We start from the raw sequence: 19,626 nt of genomic DNA on the forward strand, positions 1-19,626 counted from the left end.
CTACCCAAGAATAATTGACATCTACCTTGCATAACATTAGTTTTAGGTCATTTTTGCCTGTTAAACTAGCTGGCTAACTAGATTATTAAGATTCACATCTATCTGATAATTCTAAAGTAAAATGTTTGCTTTGTATGTCTTGTTTTGTCTATTGTTGTCATTGTCCTGGCTGGAAGAAGGTTCAGTGAATGGGGAGGTGCAGTGTGAGGTAATAGAGTAGGGGGAGTGCTTCTCAAATGTAATGTTTTATGCGTTCTCTACACTATTGTCCCCACAAGAACATACTCAGGAGAACATCGTTGGAGAATGTGGAGCACGGTAGTATGCATATTGAGAAACACCCTGGGTGTCTGAGCGCCAGCGAGCGGCGGTGTGGTGACCTCCCAGACTAGCGTCTCTGCTGTAACCTAGCACAGTTTGCAGCAACGCAATCCCCCAGCCTGCCATTTGTGCTCGCTCCGTAAGCTGCTGCGTTAACACCCATCTTCTCTTCTCCACTAAGGGTATTGGAGGAAGGTTTTATCCCGCCCGTTTTGTCGTGGTGGTGGTGTTGTAAGTCTCTTTGTATGAGGTCCTGTATGTTGTGAGGATGGTGCAAGTGGAGTCTTACAGGAGGAAAGGATTGAAGGCTATTTGTTCTGTTTTCTCTCCTAGAGCCTATCTGGCTGAGAGAGAGGCTGGCTGGCTGGCTGACATATCCTCTGGGAGTGTAGTGATCAGCGAGGGAGAGTACCAGGGCCAGAGCCCTCGTGTCCATGTGGTAGAGAGGGCTTTCAGCAGCACATGTGCGTCTGTTCCCCAACACAATGCCATAATCAAGGTTCCAGTGAGAGGGGTGGTAGTGAGAGGGGCCAACAGGGCCTGGCAGACAGGAGATGTCCCACTGGCTCCTCTGCCTGCCTGCCTGACGCCCACATGCTGGTTTGGTGGAGCCCCGCCAAGACGGCCAAACAACAGCCAGCCATGATGCTGCCCCTCCCCCTCTTCTCTTCATCTTTCTCCCCCATCTAGCTCTCTTACTCTTTCTTGCTATCTCTCTCCCCTCTTCCTCTCCTCCTCTCCCTCTCCTCTCCTCCCATCTGCAGGAACTGTCTGTCTGTCTGCCCAGTTCCCCTGATCCAACCTGCTTTATCGCTCCTGACAGGAGGTCCCTGGTGGGACACAGAACATTCACTCCACAAGAGCTTAGAGGTCTATCTCTTGCTCTCTATCTGGCTCTCTAGCTCCCTCTCTCTCTCGCTCTCTTTCTGTCTCTGTATCTCCCTCCATCAGGCAGTGTGCCCTCTCTCAGCCACTCATTTCCATCTGAATAGCAGCACACCCAGACATGACCCGGCTCATATTGAGCTACTCCCTACATACAGACACGCACAATATACTCATTTTCATTTGGGCTGGGAATTGCCAGGGACCTCGCGATATGATATTATCACGAAACTTAGGTGCCGATACAATGTTTTGCGATTCTCGTGATTCTATATGTTGCGATTTGATACTGTGATTTTATTGTGATTCGGTGTTCCAAACATATTGCTCACAATATGTCGACTGCAGAGGGACAAGAGAGAGCCATGAGAAAAGTTTTTAGTGTTTAGATCAGTCAAGGAAATAAAGGTTCTGAAAACAAATTGTCTCCCTAGTTAAAAATAAGATGGAGAACAAGCTATGTTCTTATATATTGTCAAAATGATACGATACTATATATTGTCAAAAATAATATTGATCCCCCCCCCCATCACTTATTTTCATTTCATTTTCAATAACGTTTAGTGTGGTCAATGGTGCAGTGAAAGCCATGACGGACAACTAGATCAGTTTTTATAGCTTACCCTACAATCTCTTCCTCTCATTTTCTATTTCTCCCCTCGGTTTATCATGTGTGTGCCTTTGTACTGTATCTGTCAGGTGTGTGTGTGGATGCCTGAGTTAATGCCTGAGTTAATGCAGCAGATCTCGTGCCCCAGCAAGAGTTGTTCAATGGGATCATGCACAGATAAAACCCCTCTATCACCTAGCATCTGCTCATTCATCTCACATCACCACCGCCGCCGTAGCCAACACAATGGAGCCAGCCTATCTGGGACATAACAAAGACATCCGCTAGCTCGGCTCCTGAATAAATCTCTTATTTCCGGGCTGCATGCCATGTTACATTGCGTGCCTCTCAGAGTCACCCCGCCATTAACAGAGATAATTAATGAATTAAAGAAAACACACTGACGACTGAAACATAATTATCTTGGAAAGTCACGGCAGCACTTTGCCAGGCACAAACTCCAATCAATACAAGCTAGCAATTCACGGACGGTAATGAGCTTGGTGTTTTCTCCCCCGTTCTATTGCCTATTTTGTGACTGAGGTGTAATTGATAAGGAACACACAGGGAAGTGATATGTGTCGTGACTGGTGTAACAGACCCTGTGTCGGACTCTCTCTGGTATAGGGCAGATCTCCCCAGCACATGCCTTTCATTAGCTAGAGAGCCAGGGCCGGGGAATATCAGTGTACTCTCCTCCATGGATCGGTTTCAATCCAGGCTTTTAGAGGATCTCTCCTCACTGCTGTCTTCAATTTATGGACTATGTTCTTGTGTGCGAGTGGTGCCTCGCATTGAGCAGATTTGAGCCAGTTCCACCCCTGAAGGATTAGGCTCCAGAAAACACCAGAGCTTTTTTCTCCTCTTCTCTTCTGTTTGGTTGTTTACCATCATCTACCCCCTCAGGGAGAACCTTCTGTTTGATTTTTACAAGAGAGAAGATCTTAGTACTGTGGCTAGTTTGTTCAGGCATATAGACACAACTATTCCTCTCCTCCCTCTCAGACATGAGGAAGATCCCAGCTCATCCCTGCCTTACGTAGGCCTAAATGACTTTGGGAATGGGGCTGCTGGGAGCAGCTTATCACTCTGTAGTCGGCCACAGCCCTCCTCCTCCTCTTCCACCACCTCCTCCTCCCAGCTCAGTGGGTTCAGCTCTGAGGCTCTCAGGCACAATAAGCCGTATTGAAGAGGACTGCTGAGGAGCTGCTGAGAAACCGTTGTTTAAAGCAGTCCAGGGTCCTCAAGTGTGAGCTGAAATGTGAGCTGAAAGAGGCAGCCAGGCAGGGCCCGTCAGCTCAGCCTTTCCCTCCTGTCTGTCCGGTCCTGATTGCTCTCAGCACTAAGCCCTCCTGCTCCTGTGTGAATGGACGTCCTTGTCTGCCTCTACGCGCCTTTCGTCCATTCTCAGCGGAGGTCCCTCTTCATCTAAGGACTCTTTCAACACATACCACATCCCTCCCTCCTTCCCTCCATCTCTCTCGCTCTCTCTCTCAAACTGCTTGAAGTGTGCTTATAGACCAGAGTGTGAAAACCTAGTCGGGTGGCACTGAGCTTAAGCCACACATCTGGGCCCTGGTCAGTTGACAGGCTGTGTCAGAGCTTGATGTGCCCTTTTGGTCTTTAGAGTAGATTGGGAAAATGGTTGCTCCTCGGCTAAGTAGGCCATGGCTATCCGCTCCAGTACCAGATAGTCCCATTCCACTGCCTATATGTTAGCGCTGCCAAAGGATCTTGCTTGTGGCAGAGAAGTAAGTTTTCCTGCACCTGGTCTGGCCTCTGAGGCTATTCTCATTGACAAACGTTTGAGAGGCAGCACGAAGAGGTTTTGAATTAGCTTAATATGTACATAAACATTTCAATTTACATGCCATCCTTGCCTTACCTTTCTTTGTGGCTGGCAACGTGGCATTCTTGCTCTGCAGCTAAAAATGTACCTTAAATATCAGTATTAAAGTAGCCACTGACTAGCCAGTAGGATTGCAAGCTATTCAACAATGTAAGCAACTTTTCCTCTAAAACATATTAGCTAGCTACGCTCTTGAATAATGCAACAATTCACAAGCATGTGCAGACAATTAAAGGGTTTATTTTGTTGTTCGTACACACATTAGCTAAATGTAGCTTGCAAGACAATATTGATAGCTGGTAACGTTAGCATATCAAACATACTGTAACGTTTACCCATCTCATTTGAATATAAAAGTACAGTTTCAGCATATTAAAGCTACCTTTGAACAAACCAGGCTTCATTTTATCAATGTCATGGAAGTCATTATTTGAGTTAAATGCAAAAAATGTTGACTGAAAAGAATAAGTTTAATGTGACCAGTCTCTCCTGGTTTTGAGTAGACTGACAGAAGGACACAATATCTGGGTCACCTCATTTGGATTTACTGATGCCCCTCAGATTCTCTCTCTACTTTTCTAATGTCGTCTCTCCCTCTCACTCACTCCCTCTCCCTAGGGCATTTTCTCTTTCTCAAACTTTCCCTCCCACAAAATACCCTTCTCTCACTAACCCACTCTCCCTCTTTCCCTCAGCCTCTCTCTCTGCTGTGGATTCTTAGTTGTAATGAGTAGCTAGGGGGGAGGTAGAGGAGGGGCCTTACATCCGCTCATATAGCAGGCACACAGTGCTAACTTAAGATAAATCCCTACAAATGAGTGTGGTAATTGCCTTGAAGTGTCCTTTCAAAAATGTCTCCCCCTGCACCCGGGGCGGGATCTGCTGTGTTTAGCCTCATTAATGGTTACATAACAGAGAGGCACAAACTACAAATGGCACCTAGTAATCTTAAAGCATAGGAACGCCATTCCTCAAAAAAATACTTATTGGGGTGAAATAGGGAATGGGGTTCTATCGAGCTACTTAATCGTTCACTGAGTAGAGGAGAAAGGACTGAGTCGTCATTTAAGATGTGAGGTGAGTGATGCCCAGCGGGCAGTTTGAAGCCCCTGCCGAGAGGCCAGAGGAGCCCCTCAACTCACACCTCAGGCTCTTTGCTGAATTAAAAAGCTGCACCTCAGCAGTACAGTAAAGCAGGGAGGCCCAACCCCTGATCTTAAAGACTTCAGTGTTGTTACTTTTCAATCAGGTGAGTGATTCATGTCAGGGGACACCAGGTGAGTTCTTTCACTGACACTGCCCAATCGATAGCTTAATCAATCTTTTCAGTGCTTAGGCACAGCAAAAAGTGCCAGAGGACCCCTTTTTGACTTTCTGAATTTGACAATTTCTGAAAGTCCCAGTTCTGTCCAGAGGCCTGTTTTGAATGTTGTTCCCCTCAGTCCTTAGGGAGGACAGCACTGCTATGAGTCACTTCGTCAGGGGGAAGTTAACTGGCAGTGCACTCTGGTTAACAGCCTGCTGGGTTTAATTTCGTAATGCAATTTGACCTCCTCTTTCCTGTGTGTGCAGCTTACCACAATTAGATCGGACAAATCTGCTCTTTCCCAGCAATTTGTTTTTCAGGCCCTGTTTGAGGCTTTAGCCTGCTGAGCACAGGATGGCATCTTAAGAGGGACAGACCACTCTGTCTGATAAAAGATCCAGGCTGGAAACATTGCTATTGTCTAGGCATCGTCATCCTTAGATCTGATATCATGGGCAAAAAACTCATTCCTCTCCATCGTTCATTGAAGTTGATGGGTCATTTATAACAAAACCTTTCGATATTGGTAATCATTTCAATATTTCACAAGTAAAGTGGAAAAACTCAAGTGAAATGACAGCATTGAACCATCATATTTTTGTATAAAATATCTAATAATGAAAGAGAAGTATTGCTGTTTTGAATTTGGTCAAATTATTGTGGAATAGGTGGAAAAACTCTCGAGTGTCTGGTCTGGTTTCCCTGTCCTGATAATGTTGAGGGAGCGTGTGTGCCTGACATGTACCTGGCCTGCTGCGTGAACATTTAGGAAAGTGTTTTTTAACATCCTTTGCGAATTATAAAATATTGAAGCTATAGTTGCTTACAGTAAGCTATTTAAAAAATCTTTCCAACAATGTCGATAATACCTAATCCTCGATGTGAAAGAGCAGGGCCTTCTGCTGCATTGGCCTTCTGCTGCATTGGCCTTCTGCTGCATTGGCCTTCTGCTGCATTGGCCTATAGGCTATGAGCTTCCCCAAACTGGAAACTCACGCGCCACTTATGAAGTCTTTATAAAATAATTGCCTCTACGTTTCCATAGTCGGATTTTTCCTATTAAGTATGTTTTCAAAATGCATTCTATGTCCAGCTCACATTGTAATGTGGTGGATGACACGCTGATAACCTGTTGTCTGCACTTGAATGGTGAATGGGAGGCGCGCTTTCAATTACCAGTTGAGAAATACAAATCTTATCTCTTTTTAATCGTGCACCAAAACTGTTTTACACACGACTGCATTTAGAGTTGTTGCACAATGAATGGGATAATAAAGGCACGTGTTTTATTCCAGCAGCAACCAGCTGAGGAGCTGCAGAAAAAAGTTCTTCTCAAAATAGGAAAGTATGCTGGGCGTGTGATAGTTGTGTTGGATAAATATGATACATGACTAACGACACACAAAAGGCCAATTTAATTTCACTAAATCATGCAAATTAACCAATAGACAAATAAGCATCGACTGATATTACATCGACTGATATTACATCGACTCATATTACATCGACTCATATTACATCGACTGATATTACAACGACTGATATTACATCGACTGATATTACATCGACTGATATTACATCGACTGATATTACATCGACTGATATTACATCGACTGATATTACATCGACTGATATTACATCGACTGATATTATATCGACTGATATTTCCATCAATGAATGAAAACCATTATTTTGCAATGGGATTTTTTTCACCCGGTCATTTTCCTGCAACAATTTTATTTATCTGCTTTTTTAAATTATTTTGTGGCCAAAAGCCAGCAGTTACCAGCTAACGGAAACCTTGAGCCGGATGATTCCACACTCTACTTGTCAGAACCCAAAGCCAGTGAGCTTCCAGTCTGTATCAGAATGAATGCTTAATAATAAACTGGTCTTAAATACATATTTTTATTTATTTGATTCACCTTTATTTAACCAGGTAGGCAAGTTGAGAACAAGTTCTCATTTACAATTGCGACCTGGCCAAGATAAAGCAAAGCAGTTCGACACATACAACAACACAGAGTTACACATGTAGTAAAACAAACAAACAATCAATAATACAGTAGAAAAATAAGTCTATATACAATGTGAGCAAATGAGGTGAGATAAGGGAGGTAAAGGCAAAAAAAAGGCCATGGTGGCGAAGTAAATACAATATAGCAAGTAAAACACTGGAATGGTAGATTTGCAGTGGAAGAATGTGCGAAGTAGAAATAGAAATAATGGGGTGCAAAGGAGCAAAATAAATAAAATCTAAATCTAAAACTGAAAGCATTGTGTTTGGTTCAAAACATTCTCTAAGACCTAAACCTTGACTTGAGTTGTACATAAAGGTTGTAAGCAAGTTGAGGAAGCTAGACTCTTAGGTATAACATTGATGATCAATTATCATGGTCATGTCATGTTGTAAAAGTTATGAAGATGGGGAGGGGTATGTCTATTATAAAAAATATTTTCTGCATTTTTGACACATCAACTTTACTAGTTTTTCAGGTTGTGGTCTTGTCCCATCTTGATTACTGTCCAGTAATATAGTCAAGTGCAGCAAAAAAGACAGCAGCTGGCTCAAAACAGAGCAGCACACCTTGCCCTTAACTGCACATACAGAACTAACATCAACAACATGCCAGTCCTTCCTGGTTGAGGGTTGACGAGAGATCAACTGTTCTCTTCTAGTTTTTATGAGAAGTATTGCTGTGAAAATTCCAGATTGTCTGTATAATCAAATACCATTCAGCTCAGACACCCATGCATACCCCACAAGACATGGCACCAGCGGTCTCTTCAGTCCCTAAGTCCAAAACTAATTCACTGCAACGCAGAATTTTATAGCTCGCCATGAACGCATGGAACTGCCTTCCATCTTCAATTACACAGAGGGTGTTCTTTAATGGAAGCCCCTCCAACAAAATCTTTACTAAGGACATGCCACTGGCTTTCAGTAACCTGGACTACTGTTCAGTTGTGTGGTCAGGTGGCACAAAGAGGGACTTAGAAACATTGCAATTGGCTCAGAACAGGGCAGCACGGCTGGCCCATGGATGTCCACAGAGAGCTAAAATTAATCATATGCATGTCAATCTCTCATGGCTCAAAGTGGAGGAGAGATTGACTTCATCACTACTTGTATTTGTGAGTTATTGACATGCTGAAAGCACCGAGCTGCCTGTTTAAACTATTAGCACACAGCTCAGACACCCATGCATACCCCACAAGACATGCCACCAGAGGTCTCTTCATAGTCCCCAAGTCCAGAACAGACTATGGGAGGCACACAGTACTACATACAGTAAGGCCATGTCTACATGGAACTATATTCCACATCAGGCAACTAATGCAAGCAGTAGAATCAGATTTTTTTTTTTAAACAGATATAAAAATACACCTTATGGAGCAGTGGGGACTGTGAAGAAACACAAACATAGACACAGACACACACATGATAACATACTCACTATACACACACGTACACATGGATTTTGTGTTGTAGATATGTGGTAGTGGAGTAGGGGACTGAGGGCACACACTTAGTGTGTTGTGAAATCTGTTATGAATGTATTGTAACGTTAGAAAAATGTCATAACTGCCTTAATTTTGCCGGACCCCAGGAAGAGTAGCAAGAGCCTTGGCAGCAGCTAATGGAGATCCATAATAAATACAAATACTCAAACAGCCTAAATGATCTTTAAAAAGGGATTAAACAACAACTCATGGAACGGTGGGGACTGTGAGGGGACGCGTGCGCACACACCTTTTTGTTGTTGTATTGTTTGTATATATTTTCATTTTTGTTTGTAAATCGTTGCTTCCTGCCATCCAGTACCACTACACCAGGCGGTGTCAGATGAAGGCCCTAAAATTTGTCAAAGACTCCAGCCACCCTAGTCATAGACTGTTCTCTCTGCTACCGCACGGCAAGCGGTACCGGAGCGCCAAGTCTAAGTCCAAAAGGCTTCTTTTAACAGCTTCTACCCTGAAGCCATATGACTCCTGAACAGCTAATTAAATGGCTACCAGGACTATTTGCATTGTCGTAGACGTCGCCCCCCCCCCCCTCTTTTACGCTGCTGCTACTCTCTGTTTATTATCTATGCATAGTCACTACCTCTACCTACATGTACATATTACCTCAATTATCTCAACTAACCTGTGCCCCCGCACATTGACTCTGTACCGGTACCCCCTGTATATAGCCTCGTTACTGTTATTGTACTGCTTCTTTTTTTACTTATCTATTTTTTTAGTTAACACTTATTTTTCTTAACTGCATTGTTGGTTAAGGGCTTGTAAGTAAGCATTTCACTAAAGGCTACACCTGTTGTATTCAGTGCATGTGACAAATAACATTTGATTTGTATTTAACATTTGTGTGACTGTACTCTATCAGTGTTTTGTTACTTGTCATGTTTTTGGTGGACCCCAGAAAAAGTACCTACTTCTTCTGCAGAAGCTAATGGGTTCCACATAAACAAACAGCTAAATCCTTTGCTTACATCATCAGGACTGAGCTCATACCAATGGAGATTGGAGATCTCATGGGGGTTTAAAAGCCATCATAATATCACCACATCCCCCTGAATATCTATCTGTATTCCATATTGTATTATACTGTGCATTCGGAAGGTATTCAGACCCCTTGACTTTTTCCACATTTTGTTACGTTGCAGCCTTAGCCTAAAATTGATTACATATATATTTTTATCAATCTACACACAATACCCCATAATGACAAAGCGTAAACAGTTTTTTTTTTTTACATAAGTATTGAGACCCTTTCCTATGAGACTCGAAATTGAGCTCCGGTGCATCCTGTTTCCATTGATCATCCTTGATGTTTCTACAACTTGAATGGAGTCCACCTGTRKTAAATTCAATTGATTGGACATGATTTGGAAAGGTACACACCTGTCTATATAAGGTGCCACAGTTGCCAATGCATGATAGAGCAAAAACCAAGCCATGAGGTCGAAGGAATTGTCCGTAGAGCTCCGAGACAGGATTGTGTCGAGGCACAGATCTGAGGAAGAGTACCAAAAAATGTGTGCAGCATTGAAGGTCCCCAAGAACACAGTGGCCTCCATCATTCTTAAATGGAAGCAGTTTGGAACCACCAAGACCCTAGAGCTGGCAGCCCGGCCAAACTGAGCATTCGGGGGAGAAAGGCCTTGGTCAGAGAGGTGACCAAGAACCCAATGGTCACTCTGACAGAGCTCTAGAATTCCTCTGTGGAGATGGRAKWACCTTCCAGAAGGACAACCATCTCTTTAGCACTCCACCATTCAGGCCTTTCTGGAAGAGTGGCCAGACAGAAAGTTAAAGGTACATGACAGCCTGCTTGGAGTTTGCCAAAAGGCACCTAAAGGACTCAAAGACCATGAGAAACAAGATTCTCTGGTCTGATGAAACCAAGATTGAACTCTTTGGCCTGAATGCCAAGCGTCACRTCTGGAGGGCACCTGGCCAATACCATCCCTACGGTGAAGCATGGTGGTGRCAGCATCATGCTGTGGGGATGTTTTTCAGAGGCAGGGACTGAGAGACTAGTCAGGATCATGGGAAAGATGAAAGGAGATCTCGGGACCTCAGACTGGGGCGAAGGTTCACCTTCCAACAGGACAACGACCCTAAGCACACATCCAAGACAATGACAGTGGCTTCTGGACAAGTCTCTGAATGTCCTTGATTGGCCGAGCCAATCAAGCTACTGAAAATAGCTGTGCAGCGACRCTCCCCATCCAACATGACAGAGCTTGAAAGGATTTTCAGAGAAGAATGGGATTAACTCCCCAAGTACAGGTGTGCCAAGCTTGTAGCGTCATACCCAAGAAGACTCAAGACTGTAATCGCTGCCAAAGGTGCTTCAACAAAGTACTGAGGAAATGGTCTGAATACTTATGTGATATTTCAGTTTTCTATATACATTTGGAGAGAAAAAAATCTAAAAAACTGTTGTTTGTCAGTCATTATGGGATATTGTGTGTATATTGATGGGGGGTGACAATTTAATCAATTTTAGAATAAGGCTGTAACGTGGAAAAAGTGAAGGGGTCTGAATATTTTCCAAATACAATGTATATGAATCCACAATGGCTACAGTAGAAAGCAAGTACAGTCAGTTCTCAGATTTAACCTAAATATTATGGTATGGTAGCCATGGTGAAGTKAATTTTCATAGTGCCATTTTCAGTCCTGTTGGTGACCTGTGATGTGTGTTCCCTGGAGCTTCATGTCAAGGGATTAGAGTTCCAACTACTGGGCCTATATCCCCCCAGTCCCTCCCTGCCAGGCTTCATCCAGGGAGGCTAGGCCATGGGGGAAAGCTGGGTGTGGGTTGATCTATTGGAGGAGCCAGAGCCCTGTCTGGTTCTTCCCCACAGACGCATGGAGTAATTTGGGCTGTGTCCCGCAAGGCGGCCCAGTCACCCCCGGCCCAGCCCGGTAATTCATCTTCTTTAGTGGCATGTCCAGCCCTCTTCCCCACAGCCCCAAAGCACAGGAGCCGTTAGCCTGGCTCCCAGTGACGGGCACGTAGTCCTGTTGTACAAACTACACCCTCTCTGTCTTTGTGTCACTGTCTCTGTCTTGCTTTGTCCTTATGGCCTAAATTACTTTGTAGAGTACAAATATGGCCCCTATTGCACTAATAGGGTGTGTGCAAGTTGTATTTTTACTACTTTCATCTCCTCATCTTCAGAACTGCATCCTTCTTTGTTTCCTTTGACCTGAATCATCCAAATGAGTGTTTACCTTATTCCTATTCAGTGTCAGGAAACCTGCAAAAAAACTGTTACTGTATTTGTATTCTGTATAACATCTGTTCTACTTCAAAGCTGATTCTCTCATATCAGTGATAAGTCATTCTTCAAACTCACTGGAGTGAGGAATATCATTATCAATATTTACTAATATTATCTGCCATCCAGCCTGGCCCGGTTGTTTGGGGTTGCAGATCATTTGATTGCTTATTAAACCTTGTTGACAGTTTGCTTGATGACTCTAGGTGGGGCTCTGGTTTATTTATTCTCCAGCGTCCTGGCATCATTAAAAGCATTAATCACACAAATTGGATGAGATGTAGGTACACAGGATATCTCCAGTCTCGACCTGTCTGTATGTGCTAACCCTGKTGGGATGGGATGATTTGTGGATGTCCTCTACTTACGGTACGGGAGCTCCAGATTACTTTCATAACCTCCTCAGAATTGAGCCATAAAAGTCCAATGTAATAAATGACAGAGTGGCGAGAGAGAGGTAGACAGACAACCCACACCTCATCACAGAGCAGAGGGGGGAGTGGCGGGCAGAAGGAACAGCGCTGTGGATTTAGTAGAACAGGTTAACAGGTGACCTTGTCCAGAGACTCCAAGGACACAGCGGGAGACATAGTGATTATTAGTAGAACAGGTTACCAGGTGACCTTGTCCAGAGACTCCAAGGGACCACAGCGGGAGACATAGTGATTATTAGTAGAACAGGTTACCAGGTGACCTTGTCCAGAGACTCCAAGGACACAGCGGAGGACATAGTGATTATTAGTAGAACAGGTTACCAGGTGACCTTGTCAGAGACTCCAAGGACACAGCGGGAGACATAGTGATTATTAGTAGAACAGGTTACCAGGTGACCTTGGTCCAGAGACTCCAAGGACACAGCGGGAGACATAGTGATTATTAGTAGAACAGGTTACCAGGTGACCTTGTCCAGAGACTCCAAGGACACAGCAGGAGATTATTTGGTGGCTGACGCACACTGCCCTAGCCGGGTTTTTTTTAGTAGGGCACTAGTATCAGCGGGTGTCCAGTGAATGAAACGATCGGTGATGGCACCGCCCTGTACCGACGCAGCTCCTGAATGCCTCTTTTGAAAGGCCACCAGCTCCTGCCTTTGAGATTGTACTCTTTATACATCATCTACATCTGCTTTTTGAAAAGACCCAATTCAATGACTTTCAACAGACCGACTCTGTTGCTGTTTTACCTTATTCATTCGTGCCCTCTCGTCTTTGTGCAGGCGTTTGGTACTTGTGAGACATTCCCCACTATTGAGTGGCTGGACATATGCCATTTTAATACTTCATAGAGGAGAGAATATCTTTTCACAACAATTGGATTAGCATGAAGCCATGTGGCACAGGTCCCTCGGCAGGCAGTGACACACCGGATTGTTGCTGCTTAGAGACGTCTCCGCGCATATCCAAGACCAACACTCCCTGTTCTTCACAGCGTCTTACGACCTCCTCTGACAGCTCCATGTCACTTCAGAACTAGTACAGGAACATGTGATGATGGAACACACAGATATGATCATGTGTACAGCTTTGTTATCTCGGTTAGTTACAGTAGATCCCAATAATCAGAATTTCATTCAGACACTCATASGCTACATTTAGCTTCACACAGAGCACTTTTCCTGAGAGCCAAAATGTCTGAATGAAATTCCGATTATTGACTGGGGCATCTCCCAGAGAGTGAGTGCATTCACAGAAACTTCTGGAGACTTCATAGGGAATGTATTTATTCTACATTAGTATTCCTATTTCCTACAGTACAGAATCCTCTCAGGACTCAACATAGACGGGAAGATGCACATGTGCCTTTGATGCCTGTCATTGTATATTGGTGTCATTGTATATGATTTAATGTAAAGCGCTCRTGACATGGTGACATTTTCCTGTCCCTGATCTGAAGGGGTTGATAGATAGATATCCAGGGCTGTGATGGTGGGAAGAAGGGAGGCATAGAGAGGGAGGTGGTGTGAGGCAGCGTTGAAGAGCAGAGTGCAGTGCAGGATGGGAAGGAAGGCCTCAGAGCCTCCACGCTCTGCTCTTATCTGATTAGTTCTTATCAGCCTGGTGCAGGAAGCGGGCCTAAACACTCTCTCTGTTTCCCTCTTCCGGTTTCTCTGTCTCTTTCCCTGTCTTTCTTTTCCTCTCGCTCTCTCTGTTCCTCTCTCCTTCTCTGCCTTGCGCTCTCGCTCTCTCCGTCTCTCTCTCTCACCCACTCACATACACACACACACATACATACACACCAGGAAACAGCCTTTATTTTCCCTACTCTCTAACAGGAAACAGGACCACGCTGCATGTGACATAAAAGGCCCATGTGACAGGAAGAGCTTGATGGCCATTGTCTATGGATCCCTGTCACCACCTCTTAGACATTGACGGAATGACATGAAGAGATTGTTTTTGCTGATGAGTCTCTCTGTTTTTTTGGTAGGTGTTCAGGAGGAAGGCCATAGAACTGGGAGAGAAGCTGTTGCCTGCATTCAAAACCCCCACAGGCATCCCCTGGGCCCTCCTAAACCTGAAGAGGTGAGTCCTGCACTCATACAGCACCTGTCTGTCTGTTTATATACACACTGTACAGTCTGCCCACTCTACTACAAGTAGATCACTATTCCCAATAGTGGAACATCACTCATTATACATTTAGAAGAGGACAATACCTAGACCCTGCACCTCTACAGACATGACACACACCCACTGAGCAGCTTGAAACAGCTCACTCTTCCCTTGCGTGACTCGTGCTTGTAGTCCATTCACAGGAGTAAAGACCAAAAGCCTTCAATTAGGGCTGGGCGATCATATCTAGTTCATTTTTTTCAAAATTATGGCCACTTTCACAACATATCTCTAAATAAGCATTGTTGCACAATTAAAGGTCAATACACTGCATTTCAAACAGTCAGGATTCAGGGATTTGTGAAGTTATACCTAGGCTAAATATAAGCCTTCCACAACCATAAGACGCACTAATAATTTCAATATTTGATCAAAATAGTTTAACCTGCTTTTTTTGTTGTTGCAATAATCACTGATCTGGCTTTCAAGTCTGTCTATGAAAATGCCCTTTTTGTTACAAATTTAACTAGAACCATGCAAATCCACTAATAATGAMCAACTTCTTCTTGTAGCAGGCATTATAGATAATGAACACAGGTCTCATAAACAATCTCTCAAGCACAAACCCACGTGCTAGTGAGTAGCAAGCTAAAGTCTAGTCAACTTGGATCTATTTGCTTGCTAACAAGGTAGAACAGTTGAACTGTTATGAATACACCCTCCTGTCTGTCTCTAACTGTTATGAATACACCCTCCTGTCTGTCTCCAACTGTTATGAAATTACCACCCTCCTGTCTGTCTCTAACTGTTATGAACACACCCTCCTGTCTGTCTCTCAACTGTTATGAATACACCCTCCTGTCTGTCTCTAACTGTTATGAACACACCCTCCAGTCTGTCTCTAACTGTTATGAACACACCCCTCGTCTGTCTCTAACTGTTATGAACACACCTCCTGTCTGTCTCTAACTGTTATGAACACACCCTCCTGTCTGTCTCTAACTGTTATGAACACACCCTCCTGTCTGTCTCCAACTGTTATGAACACACCCTCCTGTCTGTCTCCAACTTTATGAACACACCCTCCTGTCTGTCTCCAACTGTTATGAATACACCCTCCTGTCTGTCTCCAACTGTTATGAATACACCTCCAGTCTGTCTCAACTGTTTATGAATACACCCTCCAGTCTGTCTCTAACTGTTATGAATACACCCTCCTGTCTGTCTCTAACTGTTATGAATACACCCTCTTATCTGTCTCTAACTGTTATGAATACACCCTCCTGTCTGTCTCTAACTGTTATGAACACACCCTCCAGTCTGTCTCTAACTGTTATGAACACACCTCCTGTTCTGTCTCTAACTGTTATGAACACACCCTCCTGTCTGTCTCTAAACTGTTATGAACACACCCTCCTGTCTGTCTCTAACTGTTATGAACACACCTCCTGTCTGTCTCCAACTGTTATGAACACACCCTCCTGTCTGTCTCCAACTTTTATGAAACACACCTCCTGTCTGTCTCCAACTGTTATGAATACACCCTCCTGTCTGTTCTCTAACTGTTATGAACACCCTCCTGTCTGTCTCTAACTGTATGAATACACCATCCTGTCTGTCTCTAACTGTTATGAATACACCATCCTGTCTGTCTCTAACTGTTATGAACACACCCTCCTGTCTGTCTCTAACTGTTATGAACACACCTCCTGTCTGTCTCTAACTGTTATGAATACACCCTCTGTCTGCTCTAACTGTTATGAATACACCCTCCTGTCTGTCTCTAACTGTTATGAATACACCATCCTGTCTGTCTCTAACTGTTATGAACACACCATCCTGTCTGTCTCTAACTGTTATGAAAACACACCCTCCTGTCTGTCTCTAACTGTTATGAATACACCCTCCTGTCTGTCTCTAACTGTTATAAACACCCTCCTGTCTGTCTCTAACTGTTATGAATACACCATCCTGTCTGTCTCTAACTGTTATGAATACACCATCCTGTCTGTCTCTAACTGTTATGAACACACCCTCCTGTCTGTCTCTAACTGTTATGAAACAACCTCCTGTCTGTCTCTAACTGTTATGAAACACTCCCTCCTGTCTGTCTCTAACTGTTATGAATACACCCTCCTGTCTGTCTCTAACTGTTATGAAAAACCATCCTGTCTGTCTCTAACTGTTATGATACACCCTCCTGTCTGCTCTAACTGTTATGAATACACCCTCCTGTCTGTCTCTAACTGTTATGAATACACCCTCCTGTCTGTCTCTAACTTTATGAACACACCTCCTGTCTGTCTCTAACTGTTATGAAACACACCCTCCTGTCTGTCTCTAACTGTTATGAACACACCCTCCTGTCTGTCTCTAACTGTTATGAACACACCCTCCTGTCTGTCTCTAACTGTTATGAACACCACCCTCCTGTCTGGTCTCTAACTGTTATGAATACACCCTCCTGTCTGTCTCTAACTGTTATGAATACACCATCCTGTCTGTCTCTAACTGTTATGAACACACCATCCTGTCTGTCTCTAACTGTTATGAAACACCATCCTGTCTGTCTCTAACTGTTATGAACACACCATCCTGTCTGTCTCTAACTGTTATGGACACACCATCCTGTCTGTCTCTAACTGTTATGAACACACCCTCCTGTCTGTCTCTAACTGTTATGAACACACCCTCCTCTCTGTCTCTAACTGTTATGAATACACCATCCTGTCTGTCTCTAACTGTTATGAACACACCATCCTGTCTGTCTCCAACTGTTTGAACAACACAGCCTGTTCACTTTGTTTAGATAATAAAATCTACTGGCCTATCTGGATAAGAAGATGCTTATTTCTCAGAATGAGAACGAGTTGCCAGTTCTTTATTTAAATGCGTCTTTTTATGCTCATTGCACATTTATAAAACTCAGACTAGACAGCTAGCACAAAACAGTCTGTGGCTAAAATRCTTCTAGCAGTGCGTGGTACTGCAATGTATGCATTACAGTAACTGAGCATGAATTTTCCACAATCATTAATACTCTCGTTTTAGTAGGGTCTGCTCTGTTTATATTTTGGTAGTTGAGACATAAAGGGTATGGTTGGAAAGGTTAAGTTGTCGTCTATTACAGTAAAATAATGTCTCTCAGCGTTTTGGTGTCCATATGACCCATTCTGTAGCGTGTTTAAACTGCTTGTTGTCAGAGAGGAAGAAGTTATCTTTCTCCTTCTGTTGTTGTGAGTGGCAGTGGGAGGGGCTTGGTGTCTGTGTGCAGGTGGGAAGGTGCACACTCTACACAGCACAGAAGCAGCGAAGAAGACTAGACCAAAAAGACAGAAGGTTAATTCATTCCACAGGCATGTGAAACATTCATTTGATATATCACCCTACCTTCAATAGTTTCACTCTTCCTCTCTTACATTAACTGCACAGATTATTGCAAATACTTGTCTTTCTCCCCAGCTTTAAAGTATTCTCCGCTCTGGTTTGATAGCATAGTGGTTGGCACATAAAAGCACAGTTGTTTTGCGAAGTGCGGTCTCTGCTTCCTTTATTCCATCCTCCAAACCATAGAAGTGAGGAATGTTGTCTGTGTATCGATGTTCTGGGCTCTGCCATTAATAAGTCAGTGTTTTGAMTACACCTTGTCTGGACCAAGTTTTTTGTTATGATGCTCTCTCGCAAATCAAGCCTGCCTCTAGATTGTTATCCTGCCTGCACCTTACTCTGAATGGCCCCTGCTCAGCGTCTCGACTACAGTGTCCATAGCTGCCATGGCTCCCTTTCTCCTGCTCTACACAGAAACCGCTTCAAAACAATACAGCACTGTCAAGGTCATGTGTTGTCCCGGCTAACAAATCCAAAGTGACAGTTTTTCTTGGACTGCCCTCCCTGGACCTCCTTGTTCCCCTCCCTCCATCTCTACCCTCGCGCTTACCGTATCCCCCCTGAAGGGACGAACCTAGCCGCCCACGTCCCTCAGAAAAGAGAGAGGGAGACGGGATGGAGTCTGGAGGATAGAGGGTCAGCTGCTACTCTCCAGGGGCAAACCTGTTGGAGGATTTTTATTGGGTTTAGAAATTGTTTTTCCAGAGACGCTAAACAAGTTGCTGCCTGGTGGGTAAAAGGGTGAAGGAAAAGGGGGATGAAGCAGGGAGGGAAAGGAAGAACAGGGGGGCGTGTGACGCCAGCGGCTAGTCTCAGCCATGAGAATAAACATCCTCTCTGTTATGTCCCATCTGTCCTGTCTGCTCCAGTCCTGCAGCTAGTGTAGCGTGCTCAACCCCGGCAGTCCAATGGCTGAGAAAGGCCTTATTTGCATACCATACTCACTCTTAACAATTCCTGCTTACTACACAACCCTCAGCACAGCAAAGAATAGGGAGAGGGATTTTATCAATATCACAGAAACTGAACATGTGTGTGGCTTGTCACTGCTACTGCACTGAATGAAATAAATGTCTTTAGCTTCATATGTTGTATGTTATATTTTCTCAGATACCTACACACTGTATAATGGCTGTTTTTATTAGCCAGGAGGGAGAAAAAAATCTGTCTCAAAGCTCAAATTGTGCACTCTCCCCCTCTAATCGCAGGATTCATGTGAAGGCATTCTTYTCCTTTTTCTCGCCAGTGAGCGCGCGGCCCAGTTCGTCAGATATGAATTAAAACCCAGGTTGTCTTGGAGATGGCCGTGCGGGTCGGTGTAACAAATTAATTTCCCCCRCTTATGGCGAATGAAGGGCTTTCTTCACGCATCATCACATGGTGGTTGAAGCTACTAATCTCCTGGAGTTAGATCTGAGGCCCCAGAGGACTGCCGCCCACCCAGGCATGGTCCTCACCCCACCACAGGCCCCCAGGGGCCCCAACAGATAGGTGGAAATTATGAATTTACCCACGTCACTGAACCATAACTGGGTTAGCTTATATAGAGCCCACCAGACCTCAACCACAGATGTCATTTCTGATATGGAGATGCTAAGGCATATGAGCGAATAAACTGGTTATGGGAAAAGGGAATAGGTTTCACAAAGTATACACACGTTAATGCAGAGCTGGCATATGTCTATTTGCTGTCTAGAAACAGATGTGTATCAGTAGGCAGCACCTCCATTCACTTATAGTGAGCTGTGTTATGTTCGTTAGGAAACACAGCAGCCCTCATACTCATTCTCTCTCGTTAACTTGAGGACTAATGAGACAAACTCTGTGGCTGTCAAAAGCCTCTTTGTATGCAACTAAATGTCTTGTTGGAGGTTATGTCTGGCCAGCCCTCTTACCTGTGTTTTTCATTTTGTGGATGC

General features: G+C 44.1%; 1 protein-coding gene across 1 annotated transcript in view; it reads left to right on the forward strand.

Annotated features, from left to right (window-relative positions):
- LOC111954251 (mannosyl-oligosaccharide 1,2-alpha-mannosidase IA) overlaps positions 1-19,626 on the forward strand; it is a 181,791-nt gene that overhangs the window by 104,720 nt on the left and 57,445 nt on the right. The window contains exon 5 of the mRNA XM_070435745.1: positions 14,196-14,290. Within this exon, the coding sequence (XP_070291846.1) occupies positions 14,196-14,290 (95 nt within the window). The remainder of the gene's footprint in view (positions 1-14,195; positions 14,291-19,626) is intronic.

The sequence above is a fragment of the Salvelinus sp. IW2-2015 genome, linkage group LG28, assembly GCF_002910315.2.
Source record: "Salvelinus sp. IW2-2015 linkage group LG28, ASM291031v2, whole genome shotgun sequence".
In the NCBI taxonomy this organism is placed as follows: Eukaryota; Metazoa; Chordata; class Actinopteri; order Salmoniformes; family Salmonidae; genus Salvelinus; species Salvelinus sp. IW2-2015.